The 19,213-nt window shown below is 44.9% G+C and overlaps 1 protein-coding gene across 6 annotated transcripts in view; it reads left to right on the top strand.

Moving 5' to 3' along the window:
• Positions 1 to 19,213, top strand: part of matr3l1.1 (matrin 3-like 1.1) — a 397,623-nt gene that overhangs the window by 376,527 nt on the left and 1,883 nt on the right. The window contains exons 1-15 of one of the 6 annotated variants that reach the window (XM_072395114.1): positions 6,649 to 6,803; positions 8,435 to 9,424; positions 9,537 to 9,598; positions 9,700 to 9,738; positions 11,051 to 11,127; positions 11,202 to 11,227; positions 11,303 to 11,428; positions 11,616 to 11,741; positions 13,839 to 13,955; positions 14,271 to 14,395; positions 14,470 to 14,732; positions 18,093 to 18,156; positions 18,232 to 18,368; positions 18,440 to 19,044; positions 19,136 to 19,205. In XM_072395114.1, coding sequence (XP_072251215.1) covers positions 8,471 to 9,424; positions 9,537 to 9,598; positions 9,700 to 9,738; positions 11,051 to 11,127; positions 11,202 to 11,227; positions 11,303 to 11,428; positions 11,616 to 11,741; positions 13,839 to 13,955; positions 14,271 to 14,395; positions 14,470 to 14,732; positions 18,093 to 18,156; positions 18,232 to 18,368; positions 18,440 to 19,044; positions 19,136 to 19,205 — 2,791 coding nt within the window. In that variant the 5' untranslated portion in view covers positions 6,649 to 6,803; positions 8,435 to 8,470. Of the gene's footprint in view, positions 1 to 6,648; positions 6,804 to 8,233; positions 9,425 to 9,536; positions 9,599 to 9,699; positions 9,739 to 11,050; positions 11,128 to 11,201; positions 11,228 to 11,302; positions 11,429 to 11,615; positions 11,742 to 13,838; positions 13,956 to 14,270; positions 14,396 to 14,469; positions 14,733 to 18,092; positions 18,157 to 18,231; positions 18,369 to 18,439; positions 19,045 to 19,135; positions 19,206 to 19,213 lie in introns of those variants that run through there. The other 5 variants (XM_072395115.1, XM_072395119.1, XM_072395118.1 and 2 more) reach the window with 5 other exon arrangements.

Genomic DNA, 19,213 nt, shown 5'->3' with positions numbered 1-19,213 from the left:
CCTGTAAACCCTGCTGATGGTTCTGGTTCTGACGGCTGTTCGGACCTTACAGAGCAGTGAGGCCCTGGAACATGAATCGGCAGATTTCCAGCTGAGTCAGCACTAGTTCCCTCTGGTTCTTCTGGAGCAGACCAAAGCAGAAATGTCGTCCTTGTTTGCTGTTCTTCCAAACATTTTCCACTCAGACCCAACAGATGCCTGATGAAAGGCGAGAGGATAAGGTCACTGATAGATATCACAAAGTAAATCAGCTGGAATTATTCACCTCTTTATATGTGAGACAACAGTTTAAAACCCCCAGTCTGCCTGGTAACAGGCGAGTCATCACTGGGCAGATTTACTGTCCACCAAAGTTTTTACAGTGTGACATAAAAACAAGCTAAGGTCATGTTTTATTTATTTGTTCCATCATAATCAGCAATTAAAATAACCGGGCTGCATTCAGGAGAATGATTACATCAAATCCTCCCTCTGGGAGTCATCGCAGCAGACGGAGGGGTCCAACCTGAGGGCCGCGGCCCTGATGCAGGCCGTCGGAGCCTCTCTGCAGGTTTCACTCTGCTGTCGGCACATTTTCATTCAGCACAAAGTGGGTGGAAATGAACCGGCATCACTGTCCTTTTCTATAAGACCTGAAGGACTCCAGAGGCAGTTTGTGTGAAATAATAACGAATAAATAATAAAATAAAATAAAATAATGAGGGCAGATGCTGAAGATTATCTTACAACAGGTTCACAAATGCAGGAAAGCCGTGTTCTGAACAGTTTGCTCCTCCCGTTGAGGCTGGAATTACAGACCTGAACATTAGCTGTGAGCAGCGAGTCGTCCACAGCTCATAGCATCACTAAACTACCACTAAGCTACCACTAAACTACCACTAAACTACCACTAAGCGCTTAGTGGTAGCATAGTGGCAGTTTAGTGGTAGCTTAGTGGTAGCTTAGCAGTAGTTTAGAGGTAGCTTAGTGGCAGTTTAGTGGTAGCTTAGTGGTAGCTTAGTGGCAACTAAGTGGTAGCTTAGTGGTAGCTTAGTGGTAGTTTAGAGGTAGCTTAGTGGCAGTTTAGTGGTAGTTTAGTGGTAGCTTAGTGGTAGCTTAGTGGCAACTAAGTGGTAGCTTAGTGGTAGCTTAGTGGCAACTAAGTGGTAGCTTAGTGGTAGCTTAGTGGTAGCTTAGCGGTAGCTTAGTGGCAGTTTAGTGGTAGTTTAGTGGTAGCTTAGTGGCAACTAAGTGGCAGTTTAGTGGTAGTTTAGTGGTAGCTTAGTGGTAGCTTAGTGGCAGCTTAGTGGTAGCTTAGTGGCAACTAAGTGGCAGTTTAGTGGTAGTTTAGTGGTAGCTTAGTGGTAGCTTAGTGGTAGCTTAGTGGTAGCTTAGTGGCAACTAAGTGGTAGCTTAGTGGTAGCTTAGTGGCAACTAAGTGGCAGTTTAGTGGTAGTTTAGTGGTAGCTTAGTGGCAACTAAGTGGCAGTTTAGTGGTAGTTTAGTGGTAGCTTAGTGGTAGCTTAGTGGCAACTAAGTGGTAGCTTAGTGGTAGCTTAGTGGTAGCTTAGCGGTAGCTTAGTGGCAGTTTAGTGGTAGCTTAGTGGTAGCTTAGTGGTAGCTTAGTGGCAACTAAGTGGTAGCTTAGTGGTAGCTTAGTGGTAGCTTAGCGGTAGCTTAGTGGCAGTTTAGTGGTAGCTTAGTGGTAGCTTAGTGGTAGCTTAGTGGCAACTAAGTGGTAGCTTAGTGGTAGCTTAGTGGTAGCTTAGTGGCAACTAAGTGGCAGTTTAGTGGTAGTTTAGTGGTAGCTTAGTGGTAGCTTAGTGGCAACTAAGTGGTAGCTTAGTGGTAGCTTAGTGGTAGCTTAGTGGTAGCTTAGCGGTAGCTTAGTGGTAGCTTAGTGGTAGTTTAGTGGTAGCTTAGTGGTAGCTTAGTGGTAGCTTAGCGGTAGTTTAGAGGTAGCTTAGAGGTAGCTTAGCGGTAGTTTAGCGGTAGCTTAGTGGTAGTTTCAGTGGTAGTTTAGTGGTAGCTTAGTGGTAGTTTAGTAGTAGCTTAGTGGTAGCTTAGCGGTAGTTTAGAGGTAGCTTAGAGGTAGCTTAGCGGTAGCTTAGTGGTAGCTTAGTGGCAGTTTAGTGGTAGCTTAGTGGTAGCTTAGTGGTAGTTTAGTGGTAGTTTAGTGGTAGCTTAGTGGTAGTTTAGTGGTAGTTTAGTGGGCTGTTGCTATCACATGAAAGTCAGACACAAAACACTTGTCGTTATGATTTTAAACCATCGAATCTGATCTGTACTGAGTTGGAATTGGATGTGAAAGTCGTCTGTGTCCCTCAGGAACTGTTCAGAAAACAAACCACATGAACCTGAACACAGGATCTGAGCTCCAGAGCAGCATCAAAGCCAGCCGCCTTCCACTCTCTCTGGCTCCGATGCTGCTGTGCTGTCCGCCACCAACGTTTGGAAGATACAAACAGTTTAGTGCAGACACCGAAGCTTCCTTCAGAGGCACAGTCAGACCCAGAGTTGCATTTCCATTCCAGCCTGTTGTCCAGGTGAACAGCTTCCTGCAGACTTCACATTCTGAACTACAGCAGCACAGAAACGGCTTGTTCCAAGGTCATGAAAACCCTGCAGAACTTTAAACGTTTTCACTTCATCCACATGCAAACACATTGATTATAGCAGTTTTAAATATTGCTCATTAAAGCCGGTGAGGGAAACATAAACTGAGAAAAGAAGCTCGGCCTGTGGCGCATTGAGTGTGTCTCACATGATCTTCATCAGCAGGTTTCCTGAGCAGTTCAGGCGCTCATGTTCAGCTTCAGGAGCCACTTCAGCTCGAGTTGTTGTTACAAGAATTTCAATGAACTTTGCTGATGAATATTTTAATTTCACTTAGCAGGACTGTGTTTGAGCTGGTCTTCCATTTGAATGACAAAACAAACTCAGACAAAACACTGGATTTAAACATTAATGCTGCTGCAGATGTATATCCAGAGGAGGGAAATGGGGCAGAAAGCTGGAGCTCATCGGCTTTGGAAGGACTACAGTAAGTGCTCCGATGAACAAAACATAGATGCATAATGCAGAGACACCCATTTGTCATCTTTGACTGTGAGTGTGACAGACAGCAGGGAGAGGCTGGAGGACCACTTCATTACCGTCATTATGACAAAGTAAAAATCAGGAGGACCAGTCGGAGCACGGTGAGGTCAAACAGATTTTGGGAGGATTATCCCTTTAAAAGCAGCAGAGGAAACTCCCGGTAACAACAGAAATGGCACACCTGAGGTGATTCAGTAAAGTGCTTTTTAATAACTGCTGCCAACACCACTAAATATGATGCGCATTAACTCAGCAGCAGGATCCTAATTATCCCCTCAGGACCAAATGTTGGACACCGTCAGCTGATTGAAACTACTTCTAATCATTTGATAGACGTCTGAGCGCAAATCAGAGGTATCGGGTTTGAAGTCCATCTCCTCGCTCTGCTCTTACTGATGAAGTTATTTTGGATTTCAGCATCTTTCTCACTTGTGTTATAAATAAATTTAATCTCAAACACACTCTTGTTTCCAGCATTTCTCCCTCATGGACAATAATGAATGTTAATAATAATGGAAAGTTGGAAATAACTGACCCACAGGGATTCAGAGAATAATGCTAATGTCAGCGAGAGCAAGATTTGTGGAAGTTAACTTAATCTATTTCACCTGTAAATAAACCAAACAAAACAAAAGGTTTTAAGGACTATACAAACATAAATGCTAACAACTGTTTAGCATCTCAGTAAAAGGTTTCAAGGGGAAGCTAACGGATAAACATGCTAATGTAATATTAGCATAACCAAGCTACCACTGGTTCTCTGCCTATTAGCAGACATTCATGTAGCTTTTAAGAACATTTATGAGTTAATGGGGAATTTATAAGCCTTTTTAAATAAATTAAGATAAAAAATATCAACATACCTGTACTTTAACAGAGAAGATGGTAGAAGTGTAAAATCAAGCTAATGTGACATTATGCTAGTAGCAAAGCATGAAGCTAATGTAATATTGTTTGGGTTAAATACACAAACCGACTAAGAGCAAAGAGAATTCAGCAAAATATTGTTTTCACAAGGAAAAAAGATTAAAGAATAAGTTTTTAATGAGCTCATCGGGTTAAATATCAGAAAATATCAGAATATTATTTTTATTCAACATCTTCAGACAACACTGTGAACATAATTCTAATCAATAATGAAGTCATCTTTAGATCTTTATTTGTTTCAGTTTGTGTAAAAATCCTCAGAATGAGTTACAGAACCTGCAGAATACTGAAAAAATACATCAGAACATCAGAACTGTACTGCAGAAAATCTATTAGAGTGAAGCAGTTTTTTGTTTGGGTAGCATTAATGTAACACTTTAAGATACGAATACTTTAAGATACACTCCTCCACCTTATTTAAGAAAAACTCCTCCACTTTATTTAGAAAAAATACTAATCCATCTTCTCCACTTTATTATTGATTGATTTGGATTTCTGGGATTTTATGGAAAAAATAAGAAACTCCTCCACCTTCTTTAAGATACACTTCTCCACCTTCTCCTCCACCTCAGAGCTCAACTAAAAGCTGTGAATCAGTGTTTTACTGAACCTGATCAACAGAATCAATCAGCTGAACATATTGATCAGAACAAACTGTTCAGATTATTATCATCATCTGAAACAGCTCCAGATGTTCAACATTTGGTCTGTGGCGCCCCCTGCAGGTCATTAACTGCAGCTCAAACACACAAAATGATCAAATAAGCTGATTGGAAGGAGCTTCATTATTATTATTATTATTATTATTATTATTATTATTGTTGTTGTTGTTGTTGTTATTGATGACGTCACATATGACAATAACACACAATATAAAACAAAAACTTGTTTCCTATTTTTAAATTTTTATTTCTTTTATTTCACATTTCTGACATTTTTGGAGGATTTGATTCATTTTGTGTTTTATTACTTAGATTTAATTTTTAATTATTTACTTTTACTTTTTGTGCTTAATTTAATTTGTGAACATTTAGTCTTTAAATGAACTCACACTTTATATTTTTATTTATTCTATTTAAAGAACTTCTCAGTGTGTAATTTCACTTGTTAAACCTTTTATAATATTATCCATATGTTTTATGACCTTTAATTGGACTGCGGTGGTCGGTTCTGTTTCCTCACAGCAGGAGATTCCTGGTCCTGATTTAAAATGATCCAAACCTTTATTATTATTTTTAGAATGTAAATCAAATATATTTTATTCACTTATACTAGTTATATATTAATATCAAACTTACTGAATTATTTCAGTTTTATTTCACATTTGCTCTTTTTTTTAATCCAACGAATATGTAAAATATAAGAATTTATAAGATTTGTGATTCTTATTTAGTCCCATTTTCAAACTGAGCTCCTGATTCATTGCTGGAGCTCATTTTTCTTTGAGAGTTGGACCTTCAGCTTTAGCTGCTGATCACACTGAGGGTTTAGTTTTATTATCCTGCTTTATGCATAAAACACATTAAATAAAATACATTAAATGAAAGTTTAGGATTTTGTTCTTCATCAGTGTTCAACGTTTCTTTGTTTTTATGTGTTTCTTCATCAAAATTAATCAATAATTCTCTGTCCATCATTAAAATCTTCTTCGGGTCAATTTTACAAATGTTGAATTGTTGCCTTAAACATTTATTCCAGAGATAAATAAGTGTTTTAAAATCGGTGTCTTTAGTTTTGGGTGAAAAAGGCAGAGTGAGGCGCCCGGTTCTGATTTCATCTTTAAAGGTTTTTCCTCTTGAAAGTGACAGACTGAGTGTCAGAAATGTGTTTTGTGGTCCCATCCAATCGTGAAGCAGCGTAGCTGTCACCGTGGTTACTGCCACATCTGCTGCTGGGATTAAAATCATTGTTGAAAATAAATGTATTCGTCTGAAGAAAGTTCCCATTTCAATCCATCAAATGGGCAACGGACCAGATCCTTCATGATGTTCAGCAGAGAAACGGCGCCACCTGCTGGTTTTAAACTAATTCTGGATCTCATCATGAAAAAAGATTGAACTCCAAACTGCAAAAGAAAACAAACTTTGTTTGATTAAAGGTTTAATTATGAGGAATAAAGTCATATCCTGAAAGATTTAGATCAGAAACAACGTGTAAAGAACTCAATTTTCTGTTAATCTCTAGAATTATCATTTTTATCTGTGGCTGTGATGTTCTGCTGATGTTCTGCTGATGTTCAGCTGATGTTCTGCTGATGTTCTGCTGACTGTAGCTTTGATGTTCTGCTGATGTTCTGCTGATGTTCTGCTGATGTTCAGCTGATGTTCTGCTGATGTTCAGCTGACTGTCGACAGCTTGTCTTTCTAACTCTGTGTTGTTATCTGCTGGAACAAGATGAAACTGGTTTGAAAGAAGGATGAACTTGATGTTGTTTTAGTTGGAAATGATTCTATCATCAGGGTGTATTCTTCTTGTTTTTTATTTTCATTTTAGATCTGTTATTTACAGACATATTTTGCAAATTCATTCTTTATGTTATTATGATATTGTTTACTTTGTTGTTATTATATTTTCCGACTTGTCTTAGTTCCATGTTTCATCACTAGGTGGCGCCAGATTAGTTTCCAACATGTAAACAAAAAAACGCAGAAGAAGAATGACTGCATCAGTTCGGTTATAGCCTCCTAAACGGCTTCATCTTTGCTGGTTTTCAACATAAACAACACGAAATGCAAATCTCTTCTTGGTTCATTCGCTAGTTACATCTTTTGGCCTTAAACGTTCACAGTTAATCTGAGGTGAGTGTTGGTTTTCCTGCCCGCTGTTAGCTTAAACGGCTAACGCTTTTAGCTGCACCGGCTAGCGCTGTTAGCTGCACCGGCTAACTTTGTTAGCTCCACCGGCTAACGCTTTTAGCTTAAATGCTGGCGCTGTTATCCAAACATTTCGCAGTTTTTCCGTTAGAAATCTAACCGACGGCTCAGTACTTCTCGTTACTGATTAATTTTGTGGTACAGAAACATGTTTGTTGTGGTCCTACCTGCTGATTCGTGTTGGGAGGGGTCTTCATTTCATTGTGCAGATGTTTTGATAAATCTCAGCATGATGTGGTTTTGTTGAGTTAATTATGACTGTCACGTGGACTTTTTCCTCGTGCATGTCTTGTATCAGATCTATTAACAGAAACTCGAACAGAACAACAAACTTCTGTTTTAGATTTTGATAAATATGTTCTATTCTCGCTGGAATTCAAACCCCATTTTCAGAAAAGTTTTCTAAAGTGCGACAAACTCTTAAATTTATTCCTTTAAACTCGTCAGTCTGAACCTTTATTTAACAGACACAAAGAACTGATTCTCAGCTTCTTCTCTGAGCAGCTTCACTGTCTTTAGAACCAAACCCAGAATCTGCAGCATCAGCACTCAGTAAAAGCTGTTTCCATCGTGTTCCTTCAGCTTCCTTTAATGACTCTTTTAATACTTTGGGACCTGAGTTTTTCACAGGAATCTGAGTCCATTCTTAATATTCATGCATTTATCAGATGCTTTAATCCAAAGCGACTCACACTCATCCAACCAGGACCTTTCCTGCAGGGAGCTCAGGATTCGAACCAACATGTGGACTGCAGGCAGACTCCAGAACTCCAACATCCAGCTGTGCATCAGTGGTACCTTCACCCAGATGAAGCCCTCCATGCCCTGGACTCTGCTGCAGCCCCAGACCATCACAGACGCTGCTTTAAACCTTCCTCTGAGAACAGCTGGATGCTCTTTCTCAGCAGTTTTTCCCAGAAGCAGCTGAAACGTGGACTCATCTGCCCACAGAACACGTGTCCACTGTCTTTCTGTCCCTCTGAGATGAGCTGGAGTCCAGAGAACTGGGCCGTGGTTCTGCTCAGAGCTGATATATGGCTTCCTCCTGGTGTGATGCAGCTTCAGCTCACATTTCTGGATGCAGCCGTGGACTGTGTTGAGTGGAAATGCTTTTCCCAGCTCCTCCTGAGCCCATGTGGCTGTATGGATCATGGTGGCCTGACGGTTTCTCCTGCAGTGCTGCCTGAGGGCTCCGAGCTCATCCAGCAGGGCTTTCTGTCCTTGGCCTTTCCACACTGAGCTCTTTTATTCTATAAACTTTCTGTCTTTCTTTGGCTCCAGAACAGCTTTCACTGAGTGCTGCTGCTTCAGGTTCTTTTGGTTCAGTTTTATGATGAAGTTCAGTCACATTAACATTTTAAAGACTTGGAAAAACTGACTGACATGAGTTCAGAAGGTTTAAATGTTCTTTCTTGAGTAGTTTTACCGTCTCCCAGATGTTCTGGTTCCTCCTCCCTCCTTCAGCTGATCACATGCTGTCAGACTTGTTTCTCCAGGACCGCGCCGCCTCCAGCTTTGTGTAACGTCTCCTGTCTTCCTGACGCTTCTGTCTGCAGGAAACGCCCCGAGCGTTTCTCCACATTCTCCTCATCATGTCTAACAACTACCCGTACCGCCGGGCGCCGGCCGACTCGGACCTCCGGCCCGGTTCACGGCACTTCAGCTCTGCGGCCGACAGCGACTTCTACAGACAGCCTCAGGAGTCTTTCTCCTCGTCCCCCTCGGCCTCTCAGAGCTCCGTGGGGCTGCAGGACGGCGTCCTCGGCATCCTGAACAGCTGCGGCCTGGAGCCTGCAGACCTGGCGCTGCTGGCCAAGCTGCCCGAGGACGTCCTGACCATCGAGTCGCTGCCGCACATCCTGCAACAGATCAAAGGGAGGAGGGGAACCCTCAAAGCTTTTCCTTCTTCGCCCTCTGGGAGCTCCGCCCATCGACCCTCCAGCTCCTCCCACCGACCTTCTGCTAGCTCCTCCCACCGACCTTCTGCTAGCTCCTCCCACCGACCTTCTGCCAGCTCCTCCCACCGACCCTCCAGCTCCGCCCACCGACCTTCTAGCTCCTCCCACCGACCCTCCAGCTCCTCCTCCAGGGACTGGAACCAGCTTTGCAGCCAGCCGGTCCAGTACCCACTGAAGCAGTCCACCGCAGCTGCAGGACGGCTCCAGGACCGCTGGTGGACTCCTTCGTCCTCTGGCAGATCAGCGCCGTCCTCCTCATCTCGACACGTGACGGACTACGACCACCGACCGAGCTCCTCAGATTACGGTAAGACTGGTCCAGTTCCCTCCGGCAGCCTGGCAGGACCGGCACCAAGAGCTCGCCCGTCTCGTGTCTCTGATCCTGGGCGAAGCGATTACAGAACGGCTCCTCCTCTTGGCGAGCGCCAGCCCAGCCCCCGGGAGGCTCGCCACGACTCCAGACTGTGCTCCAGGAGCAGCTGGGCCGCCATGCCCTCCAAGAAACAAGCCCTGGACTTCCACGGGATGTCCCCGCCGGTGTACCCGTACTCGTGCTCTCTGTGTGATATTACTGTGCTGTCGGAGAGGGTAAGTTGACCCGCCTCCTCCGGTGGGCGGGGCCTGTGTGCGGCGGAGGGACGATGGGAAACGGGCCGTCGGCTCAGAGAGGCGACTGATCCACTTCCTGTTTGTGTTTCAGGTTTGGATTCAGCACATCAATGGCACCATTCATGCTGACGGACAGCTCAGCCTGCTGCAGCTGTGAGTCTCACGTGCACACGCACACGTGCACACACACGTGCACACACACGTGCACATGCACGCTTACGGTTGTGGTTCTAATAACTCCGCCTCTTCTCCAGGTTTCCTAACTGGGACTGTCGCATGGAGACCATCAACAGGTCAGTGAAACTTCATCATGAATCAGAGCATCTCTGATCAGCTGGATGAAAAGTTCTGCCGGTCCTGAAGGAGCCTCAGAACCTCTGAAGGAGCCTCAGAACCTCAGAAAGCCTCAGAACCTCTGAAGGAGCCTCAGAACCTCTGAAGGAGCCTCAGAACCTATGAAGGAGCCTCAGAACCTCTGAAGGAGCCTCAGAACCTATGAAGGAGCCTCAGAACCTCTGAAGGAGCCTCAGAACCTCTGAAGGAGCCTCAGAACCTCTGAAGGAGCCTCAGAACCTCTGAAGGAGCCTCAGAACCTCTGAAGGAGCCTCAGAACCTCTGAAGGAGCCTCAGAACCTCTGAGAGCTCCAGCCTGACTGTTTTGGGCTCATTTATCTGAAACTGATGTTCAGGTTGTCGGGGGAAGCTTGTGTCAGTTACCCAGCCTGCTTTAGGGCATAAAGAGAACAGGAATTCTCCCAGAATTCTCTCTTTATTTTGCTTGTCAACATAAACTGTGTCACTAACCAGTATAACCAGTATAACCAGTATCCCTGGATAATAAAACACTTTTCAGGTTAACAGTTAACTTTCAAATGGGAAAATAAACATTCTGACTCGGTGCTCAGAAATTCCGACATTCGTGTCCAACTTGAACGCACCATATGCGTGTCCCGTGCAGGGCGGACCGAACGGTTCAGTATTCTATTGAACGCCGTTGCTTCCCTGCTCAGGAGTAGAAAAGCTTTTAAGTTTTGCTTTGATATTAACATCAAATATCACTGCTGGTGATGAAGTTCATGAGAGAAAAAATGCTCAGCAGCACCTCGTTAAAGATTTCACAAATCTGACCTCTGGTTGGTGTTTTTGTACATTTTTACCAGTCAGAAGTTAGAAATTCTGATTTCCAGTTTGTCATTGAACGCACCGTCGGTACAGTGAAATATTGCCCATATAAGAGGAGTCGTACAGCTCAGAGAAACCTCAGCAGAAGGAAATGTGTCTCCGCTCAGCTGCATTTGGACCGCAGGAACCTTTTCCAGTAACTGGCTCCTTTCCACGACCTCTGCTGGTTCTGTTGGGAAAACTCCGTCCCGATCTGGGTTAGTTTGACTCAACAGACCCTGAAGAGTGCAGTTCTGTCGTCTCAGGGTTCATCTGAAGGTTATCTTTAGGCCGTCTATCGACTCTTCTTCATCCATTTTAACCTAAACATGAGCTGCGTCCCGGGCCCTGATGGACCTGTACGCAGGAGGCGGGGCTTCAGCTGCTGGCCAGAACCAGTGATCATCTCTGACAAACCATGTCTGTGTCTCCTTTCTGCTGAAGGGATGTGGACCAATCGGAGAGGACGAAGGAAGAAGAAGGACCCGCCCCACGAGCTCCCAGAGCCAATCAAAGCCAAAGTAAATGAGTCTCATTGATCTGTTGAATGTTCTGATCCGACTTCCTGCTCTGACTTGTTCTGTATCGTTTTCAGCAGCACCGGGTCGGAAGAAGCAGAAGGTGAGACTGAAACCAGCCGTCGGTCAGGTCAGGTCAGCTGTGGCGGCGCCACCTGAACACGTGTCTGTTTCCCAGCAGGCCTCGGAGAAAGGCAGGGTGGTGTGCGCCAAGTTCCCGGCTCAGTCTGTGGATGAGGCGCAGCTGAGAAAACTAACGGAACCGTTTGGAAAGATCGTCAAGATGCTGATGTTCCCGTCTTTGGTGAGTCAGACGTTTGCCACTCAGAGGGCCTCAGAGGGTCTCAGGGGGCCTCAGAGGGTTTCGGGGGTCTCAGGGGGCCTCAGAGGGTCTCAGGGGGCCCTCAGATGGTCTCAGGGGGCCTCAGGGGGCCTCGGGTCACCGTGGTACCGCTGCCATGTCTCCTCAGTGTTCACGTTGGTCCCTGCAGGCCTTCATGGAGCTGGACTCCGTCGAGCAGGCGAAGGACCTGGTGAAATATCACAGTAACCATCCAACAACTGTGAAGGGGGAAAAGATGGAGTTCAGCATCTCCACCGCCTTCATCTTCCTGCAGGTAGGAGCCTGTTCCTGACGCCTCCTTTAATCAGAGCTTTGGGCCCATTCACAGGGTTTGCGATGCGTTTGATGACCTCAGGAAGTCGCAGCTTGTCCCTGTAGTTTGTTTGTTTGCGATGCGTTTGATGACCTCAGGAAGTCGCAGCTTGTCCCTGTAGTTTGTTTGTTTGCGATGCGTTTGATGACCTCAGGAAGTCGCAGCTTGTCCCTGTAGTTTGTTTGTTTGCGATGCGTTTGATGACCACAGGAAGTCACAGCTTGTCCCTGTAGTTTGTTTGTTTACGATGCGTTTGATGACCTCAGGAAGTCACAGCTTGTCCCTGTAGTTTGTTTGTTTGCGATGCGTTTGATGACCAGAGGAAGTCACAGCTTGTCCCTGTAGTTTGTTTGTTTACGATGCGTTTGATGACCACAGGTAGTCACAGCTTGTCCCTGTAGTTTGTTTGTTTACGATGCGTTTGATGACCACAGGAAGTCACAGCTCGGTGTAGTTGGTTTGCGATGCGTTTGATGACCACAGGAAGTCACAGCTTGTCCCTGTAGTTTGTTTGTTTGCGATGCGTTTGATGACCTCAGGAAGTCGCAGCTTGTCCCTGTAGTTTGTTTGTTTGCGATGCGTTTGATGACCTCAGGAAGTCGCAGCTTGTCCCTGTAGTTTGTTTGTTTGCGATGCGTTTGATGACCACAGGAAGTCACAGCTTGTCCCTGTAGTTTGTTTGTTTACGATGCGTTTGATGACCTCAGGAAGTCACAGCTTGTCCCTGTAGTTTGTTTGTTTGCGATGCGTTTGATGACCAGAGGAAGTCACAGCTTGTCCCTGTAGTTTGTTTGTTTACGATGCGTTTGATGACCACAGGTAGTCACAGCTTGTCCCTGTAGTTTGTTTGTTTACGATGCGTTTGATGACCACAGGAAGTCACAGCTCGGTGTAGTTGGTTTGCGATGCGTTTGATGACCACAGGAAGTCACAGCTTGTCCCTGTAGTTTGTTTGTTTGCGATGCGTTTGATGACCTCAGGAAGTCACAGCTTGTCCCTGTAGTTTGTTTGTTTGCGATGCGTTTGATGACCACAGGAAGTCACAGCTTGTCCCTGTAGTTTGTTTGTTTACGATGCGTTTAATGACCACAGGAAGTCACAGCTTGTCCCTGTAGTTTGTTTACGATGCGTTTGATGACCACAGGAAGTCACAGCTCGTCCCTGTAGTTTGTTTGTTTGCGATGCGTTTGATGACCTCAGGAAGTCACAGCTCGTCCCTGTAGTTTGTTTGTTTGCGATGCGTTTGATGACCTCAGGAAGTCACAGCTTGTCCCTGTAGTTTGTTTGTTTGCGATGCGTTTGATGACCACAGGAAGTCACAGCTTGTCCCTGTAGTTTGTTTGTTTACGATGCGTTTAATGACCACAGGAAGTCACAGCTTGTCCCTGTAGTTTGTTTACGATGCGTTTGATGACCACAGGAAGTCACAGCTCGTCCCTGTAGTTTGTTTGTTTGCGATGCGTTTGATGACCTCAGGAAGTCACAGCTCGTCCCTGTAGTTTGTTTGTTTGCGATGCGTTTGATGACCTCAGGAAGTCACAGCTTGTCCCTATAGTTTGTTTGCGATGCGTTTGATGACCACAGGTAGTCACAGCTTGTCCCTGTAGTTTGTTTGTTTACGATGCGTTTGATGACCACAGGAAGTCACAGCTTGTCCCTATAGTTTGTTTGCGATGCGTTTGATGACCACAGGAAGTCACAGCTTGTCCCTGTAGTTTGTTTGTTTGCGATGCGTTTAATGACCACAGGAAGTCACAGCTTGTCCCTGTAGTTTGTTTGTTTGCGATGCGTTTAATGACCACAGGAAGTCACAGCTTGTCCCTGTAGTTTGTTTGTTTGCGATGCGTTTGATGACCACAGGAAGTCAAAGCTTGTCCCTGTAGTTTGTTTGTTTGCGATGCGTTTGATGACCACAGGAAGTCACAGCTTGTCCCTGTAGTTTGTTTGTTTGCGATGCGTTTGATGACCTCAGGAAGTCACAGCTTGTCCCTGTAGTTTGTTTGTTTGCGATGCGTTTGAAGACCGCAGGAAGTCATGACAGTTGATGTTTTTTCTCAGAGCTCTCAGGTGCTGAGTTTCACTCCGGCTCCCACAGGTGAGGATGGATGCTCAGATCTGATCAGTGTGGTCAAACGCTTCGGCGAGCCGCTCTACACGCTGTTCCTGCCGTCCAAGGTGAGCTCAGGATCACCATAGGTCACAAAGCAAATTATTACATTTAAATCAGGATGTTGGACCCAATCAGAGCTGTGGTTCTGTTAAACATGGCAGCTGAAAATGTGACTGATGAGTCGGCATCATACTGAGCTGTGATTGGCTGACAGTAAGGAGTCAGATTTATCATTTTATACACAGCAAATGAGATGAAATGTTTATTCCCTCACAAATCTAAACCATGTAGCTGAAACACTTAAAGCTTATCTGTTCAACGTATTCAGTTTACTGGACCATGTGGTTCTGATCATCCGTAATGTGAGTTCTGTCTTTCAGGCGTTTGTGGAGATGAAAAACCCGGCCGACGCTCAGAAGCTGGTTGAATATTACTCATCCAACGCTCTGAGGATCAATGGGGACGCCATCAGCGTGTCCTTCTCTGCAGAGTACAAGAGCCTCATGTGAGTGGGACCGAGCCGCTGGTTCTGATACTGTACTGGTACTGACTGTTGGTAATACTGGTTCTGTGCTGCAGGCGGGTTTCGTCGGCCAAGAGGTACGAAGAGGAACCAGTTACAGCCAAGAGGACGAGGAGCAGCAGTAAGGAGTCCAGCAGAGACCAGAAGACCAGGTCCAGAACCAGGTCCAAGTCAAGGTCCAGAGAGAAGTCCGGCAAAGAAGAAAGGACCAGAACCAGGTCTAACTCAAGGTCCAGAGAGAAATCAGGAGGCAAACCCGGTAGCAGTTTTTCCAGACAGAACCAGTCTGCAGAGTCAAAGGAGGAGCCAGAGAAACCAGGTGGGAACCCAGAACCTGACTTTCAGTGACCTTCGTTATCATGTGTCAGACTACGGCCAATATGTCAATGCACCAGAAGCGACTCGCCAACAACATATCAAACCACCATAAAGTATTACAAACATGTTAAAGTACCGCAAACGACATGACAAACGACATGTCAAACCACCATAAAGTATTACAAACATGTTAAAGTACCGCAAACGACATGACAAAGTACCGCAAACGACATGTTAAACGACATGTCAAACGACATGACAAAGTACCGCAAACGACATGTTAAACGACATGTCAAACGACATGACAAAGTACCGCAAACGACATGTTAAAGTACCGCAAACGACATGTTAAACGACATGTTAAAGTACCGCAAACGACATGTTAAACGACATGTCAAACGACATGTTAAAGTACCGCAAACGACATGTTAAAGTACCGCAAACGACATGACAAACGACATGTTAAAGTACCGCAAACGACATGTCAAACGACATGTTAAAGTACCGCAAACGACATGTCAAACGACATGTCAAAGTACCGCAAACGACATGTCAAAGTACCGCAAACGACATGTCAAAGTACCGCAAACGACATGTTAAACGACATGTCAAACGACATGTTAAAGTACCGCCAACGACATGTTAAAGTACCGCAAACGACATGTTAAAGTACCGCAAACGACATGTTAAAGTACCGCAAACAACATGTTAAACGACATGTTAAAGTACCGCAAACAACATGTTAAACGACATGTTAAAGTACCGCAAACGACATGTTAAAGTACCGCAAACGACATGTTAAACGACATGTTAAAGTACCGCAAACGACATGTTAAACGACATGTTAAAGTACCGCAAACAACATGTTAAACGACATGTTAAAGTACCGCAAACGACATGTTAAAGTACCGCAAACGACATGTTAAAGTACCGCAAACGACATGTTAAACGACATGTCAAAGTACCGCAAACAACATGTTAAACGACATGTTAAAGTACCGCAAACGACATGTTAAAGTACCGCAAACGACATGTCAAACGACATGACAAAGTACCGCAAACGACATGTTAAAGTACCGCAAACGACATGACAAACGACATGTTAAAGTACCGCAAACGACATGTCAAACGACATGTTAAAGTACCGCAAACGACATGACAAACGACATGTCAAAGTACCGCAAACGACATGTCAAAGTACCGCAAACGACATGTCAAAGTACCGCAAACGACATGTCAAAGTACCGCAAACGACATGTCAAAGTACCGCAAACGACATGACAAACGACATGTCAAAGTACCGCAAACGACATGTCAAAGTACCGCAAACGACATGTCAAAGTACCGCAAACGACATGTCAAAGTACCGCAAACGACATGTCAAAGTACCGCAAACGACATGTCAAAGTACCGCAAACGACATGTTAAAGTACCGCAAACGACATGACAAACGACATGTTAAAGTACCGCAAACGACATGACAAACGACATGTTAAAGTACCGCAAACAACATGTTAAACGACATGTTAAAGTACCGCAAACGACATGTTAAAGTACCGCAAACGACATGTTAAACGACATGTTAAAGTACCGCAAACAACATGTTAAACGACATGTTAAAGTACCGCAAACGACATGTTAAAGTACCGCAAACGACATGTTAAACGACATGACAAAGTACCGCAAACGACATGTTAAAGTACCGCAAACGACATGACAAACGACATGTTAAAGTACCGCAAACGACATGTCAAACGACATGTTAAAGTACCGCAAACGACATGACAAACGACATGTCAAAGTACCGCAAACGACATGTCAAAGTACCGCAAACGACATGTCAAAGTACCGCAAACGACATGTCAAAGTACCGCAAACGACATGTCAAAGTACCGCAAACGACATGTCAAAGTACCGCAAACGACATGTCAAAGTACCGCAAACGACATGACAAACGACATGTCAAAGTACCGCAAACGACATGTCAAAGTACCGCAAACGACATGTCAAAGTACCGCAAACGACATGTCAAAGTACCGCAAACGACATGTCAAAGTACCGCAAACGACATGTTAAAGTACCGCAAACGACATGACAAACGACATGTTAAAGTACCGCAAACGACATGACAAACGACATGTCAAAGTACCGCAAACGACATGTCAAACGACATGTCAAAGTACCGCAAACGACATGTCAAAGTACCGCAAACGACATGTCAAAGTACCGCAAACGACATGTTAAACGACATGTCAAACGACATGTTAAAGTACCGCAAACGACATGTTAAAGTACCGCAAACAACATGTTAAACGACATGTTAAAGTACCGCAAACAACATGTTAAACGACATGTTAAAGTACCGCAAACGACATGTTAAAGTACCGCAAACGACATGTTAAAGTACCGCAAACAACATGTTAAACGACATGTTAAAGTACCGCAAACGACATGTTAAACGACATGTTAAAGTACCGCAAACGACATGTTAAAGTACCGCAAACGACATGTTAAACGACATGTCAAACGACCGCAAACGACATGTTAAAGTACCGCAAACGACATGTTAAAGTACCGCAAACGACATGACAAACGACATGTTAAAGTACCGCAAACGACATGTCAAACGACATGTCAAAGTACCGCAAACGACATGACAAACGACATGTCAAAGTACCGCAAACGACATGTCAAAGTACCGCAAACGACATGTCAAAGTACCGCAAACGACATGTCAAAGTACCGCAAACGACATGTCAAAGTACCGCAAACGACATGTCAAAGTACCGCAAACGACATGTCAAAGTACCGCAAACGACATGTCAAAGTACCGCAAACGACATGTTAAAGTACCGCAAACGACATGTTAAAGTACCGCAAACGACATGACAAACGACATGTTAAAGTACCGCAAACGACATGTCAAACGACATGTCAAAGTACCGCAAACGACATGACAAACGACATGTCAAAGTACCGCAAACGACATGTCAAAGTACCGCAAACGACATGTCAAAGTACCGCAAACGACATGTCAAAGTACCGCAAACGACATGTCAAAGTACCGCAAACGACATGTCAAAGTACCGCAAACGACATGTCAAAGTACCGCAAACGACATGTTAAAGTACCGCAAACGACATGTTAAAGTACCGCAAACAACATGTTAAACGACATGTTAAAGTACCGCAAACAACATGTTAAACGACATGTTAAAGTACCGCTGCGTCTGAACTGGAACAGTTCAGCCAGTTACATAGACTCGGATTAGAGCAGCTTGTAGTGAGTCATCTTGTGTTTAGAGGATCTCTGATTGAGTGATTCTGTGTTTTCTTCTTCTTCTTCTTCTTCTTCTGTGTAGGATCCAGCTCAGCAGATGATCTGCAGACAGCCACAGAAGAAGAACAGCTGGGGGAGGAAGATGAGTGAGTTCCTGTGCAGTCTCTCAGTCAGTGATGTTCAGATCAAAGGTGTGAAAACTCTGGATCTCCTGCCTGCAGGTCGTCTGCAGAGGAGAGCGACCTCGAGGGGATGGAGGTGATAGCAGAGGACGGAGAGAATGTAGAGGGTGGAGACAAGGAGGAAGATGCTGAGGAAGCAGACTGTCCCGAGGAGAGGGTCAACTCTCCTGAAAGAGGTTAAAATACAAGTTTAAGAGTTAAAAAACAACTCAAACACAGCAAATTTAACTATTAAACTGTTTTCCAGAAGAAGAGGAGCTGAAGAACACTGACCAGGAGAAAACTGTGATGGAGGAGGAGGAGGGAGGGTCTGATCAGAAGGAGGAGGAGGGAGGGTCGGATCAGAAGGAGGAGATGCTGGTGGAGGAGGAGCTAAAGGAGACGCTGATGGAGGAGGAGGAGCCAAAGGAGACTCTGGAGGAGGAGCCAAAGGAGACTCTGGAGGAGGAGGAGGAGCCAAAGGAGACTCTGATGGAGGAGGAGGAGCCAAAGGAGACTCTGGAGGAGGAGGAGCCAAAGGAGACTCTGGAGGAGGAGGAGGAGCCAAAGGAGACTCTGATGGAGGAGGAGGAGCCAAAAGAGACGCTGATGGTGGAGGAGGAGCCAAAGGAGAAGAGTGGGCTGAAGCAGCAGAGTGAAGAGTCTTGGGAGGAGGAGGTAAAGGTGATGGTGGAGGAGGAGCTAAAGCAGACGCTGATGGAGGAGGAGGAGCTAAAGGAGACGCTGATGGTGGAGGAGGAGCCAAAAGAGACGCTGATGGAGGAGGAGCTAAAGCAGAGGCTGATGGAGGAGGAGGAGCCAAAGGAGAAGAGTGGGCTGAAGCAGCAGAGTGAAGAGTCTTGGGAGGAGGAGGTAAAGGTTTATGGGACCTCTGCTCCGCCTCTCTGAAACAGTCTGAACATTAGTTCTGTCGGTTCTGATCTGGTTTAATCCCGTTGTTCAGGCCGACCCGGACTTCCCGGACGACCTGGACAGCTGCATCACTCTGGATGAGGTGGAGTCGGACGGCCCAGGTAGGCTC

Source organism: Leuresthes tenuis, unplaced genomic scaffold (genome assembly GCF_036924035.1).
Source record: "Leuresthes tenuis unplaced genomic scaffold, fLeuTen1.0.hap1 SCAF_11, whole genome shotgun sequence".
NCBI lineage: Eukaryota > Metazoa > Chordata > Actinopteri > Atheriniformes > Atherinopsidae > Leuresthes > Leuresthes tenuis.
Note: the sequence above shows the minus strand (reverse complement) of the source record. Positions and strands in the feature narration are given on the sequence as shown.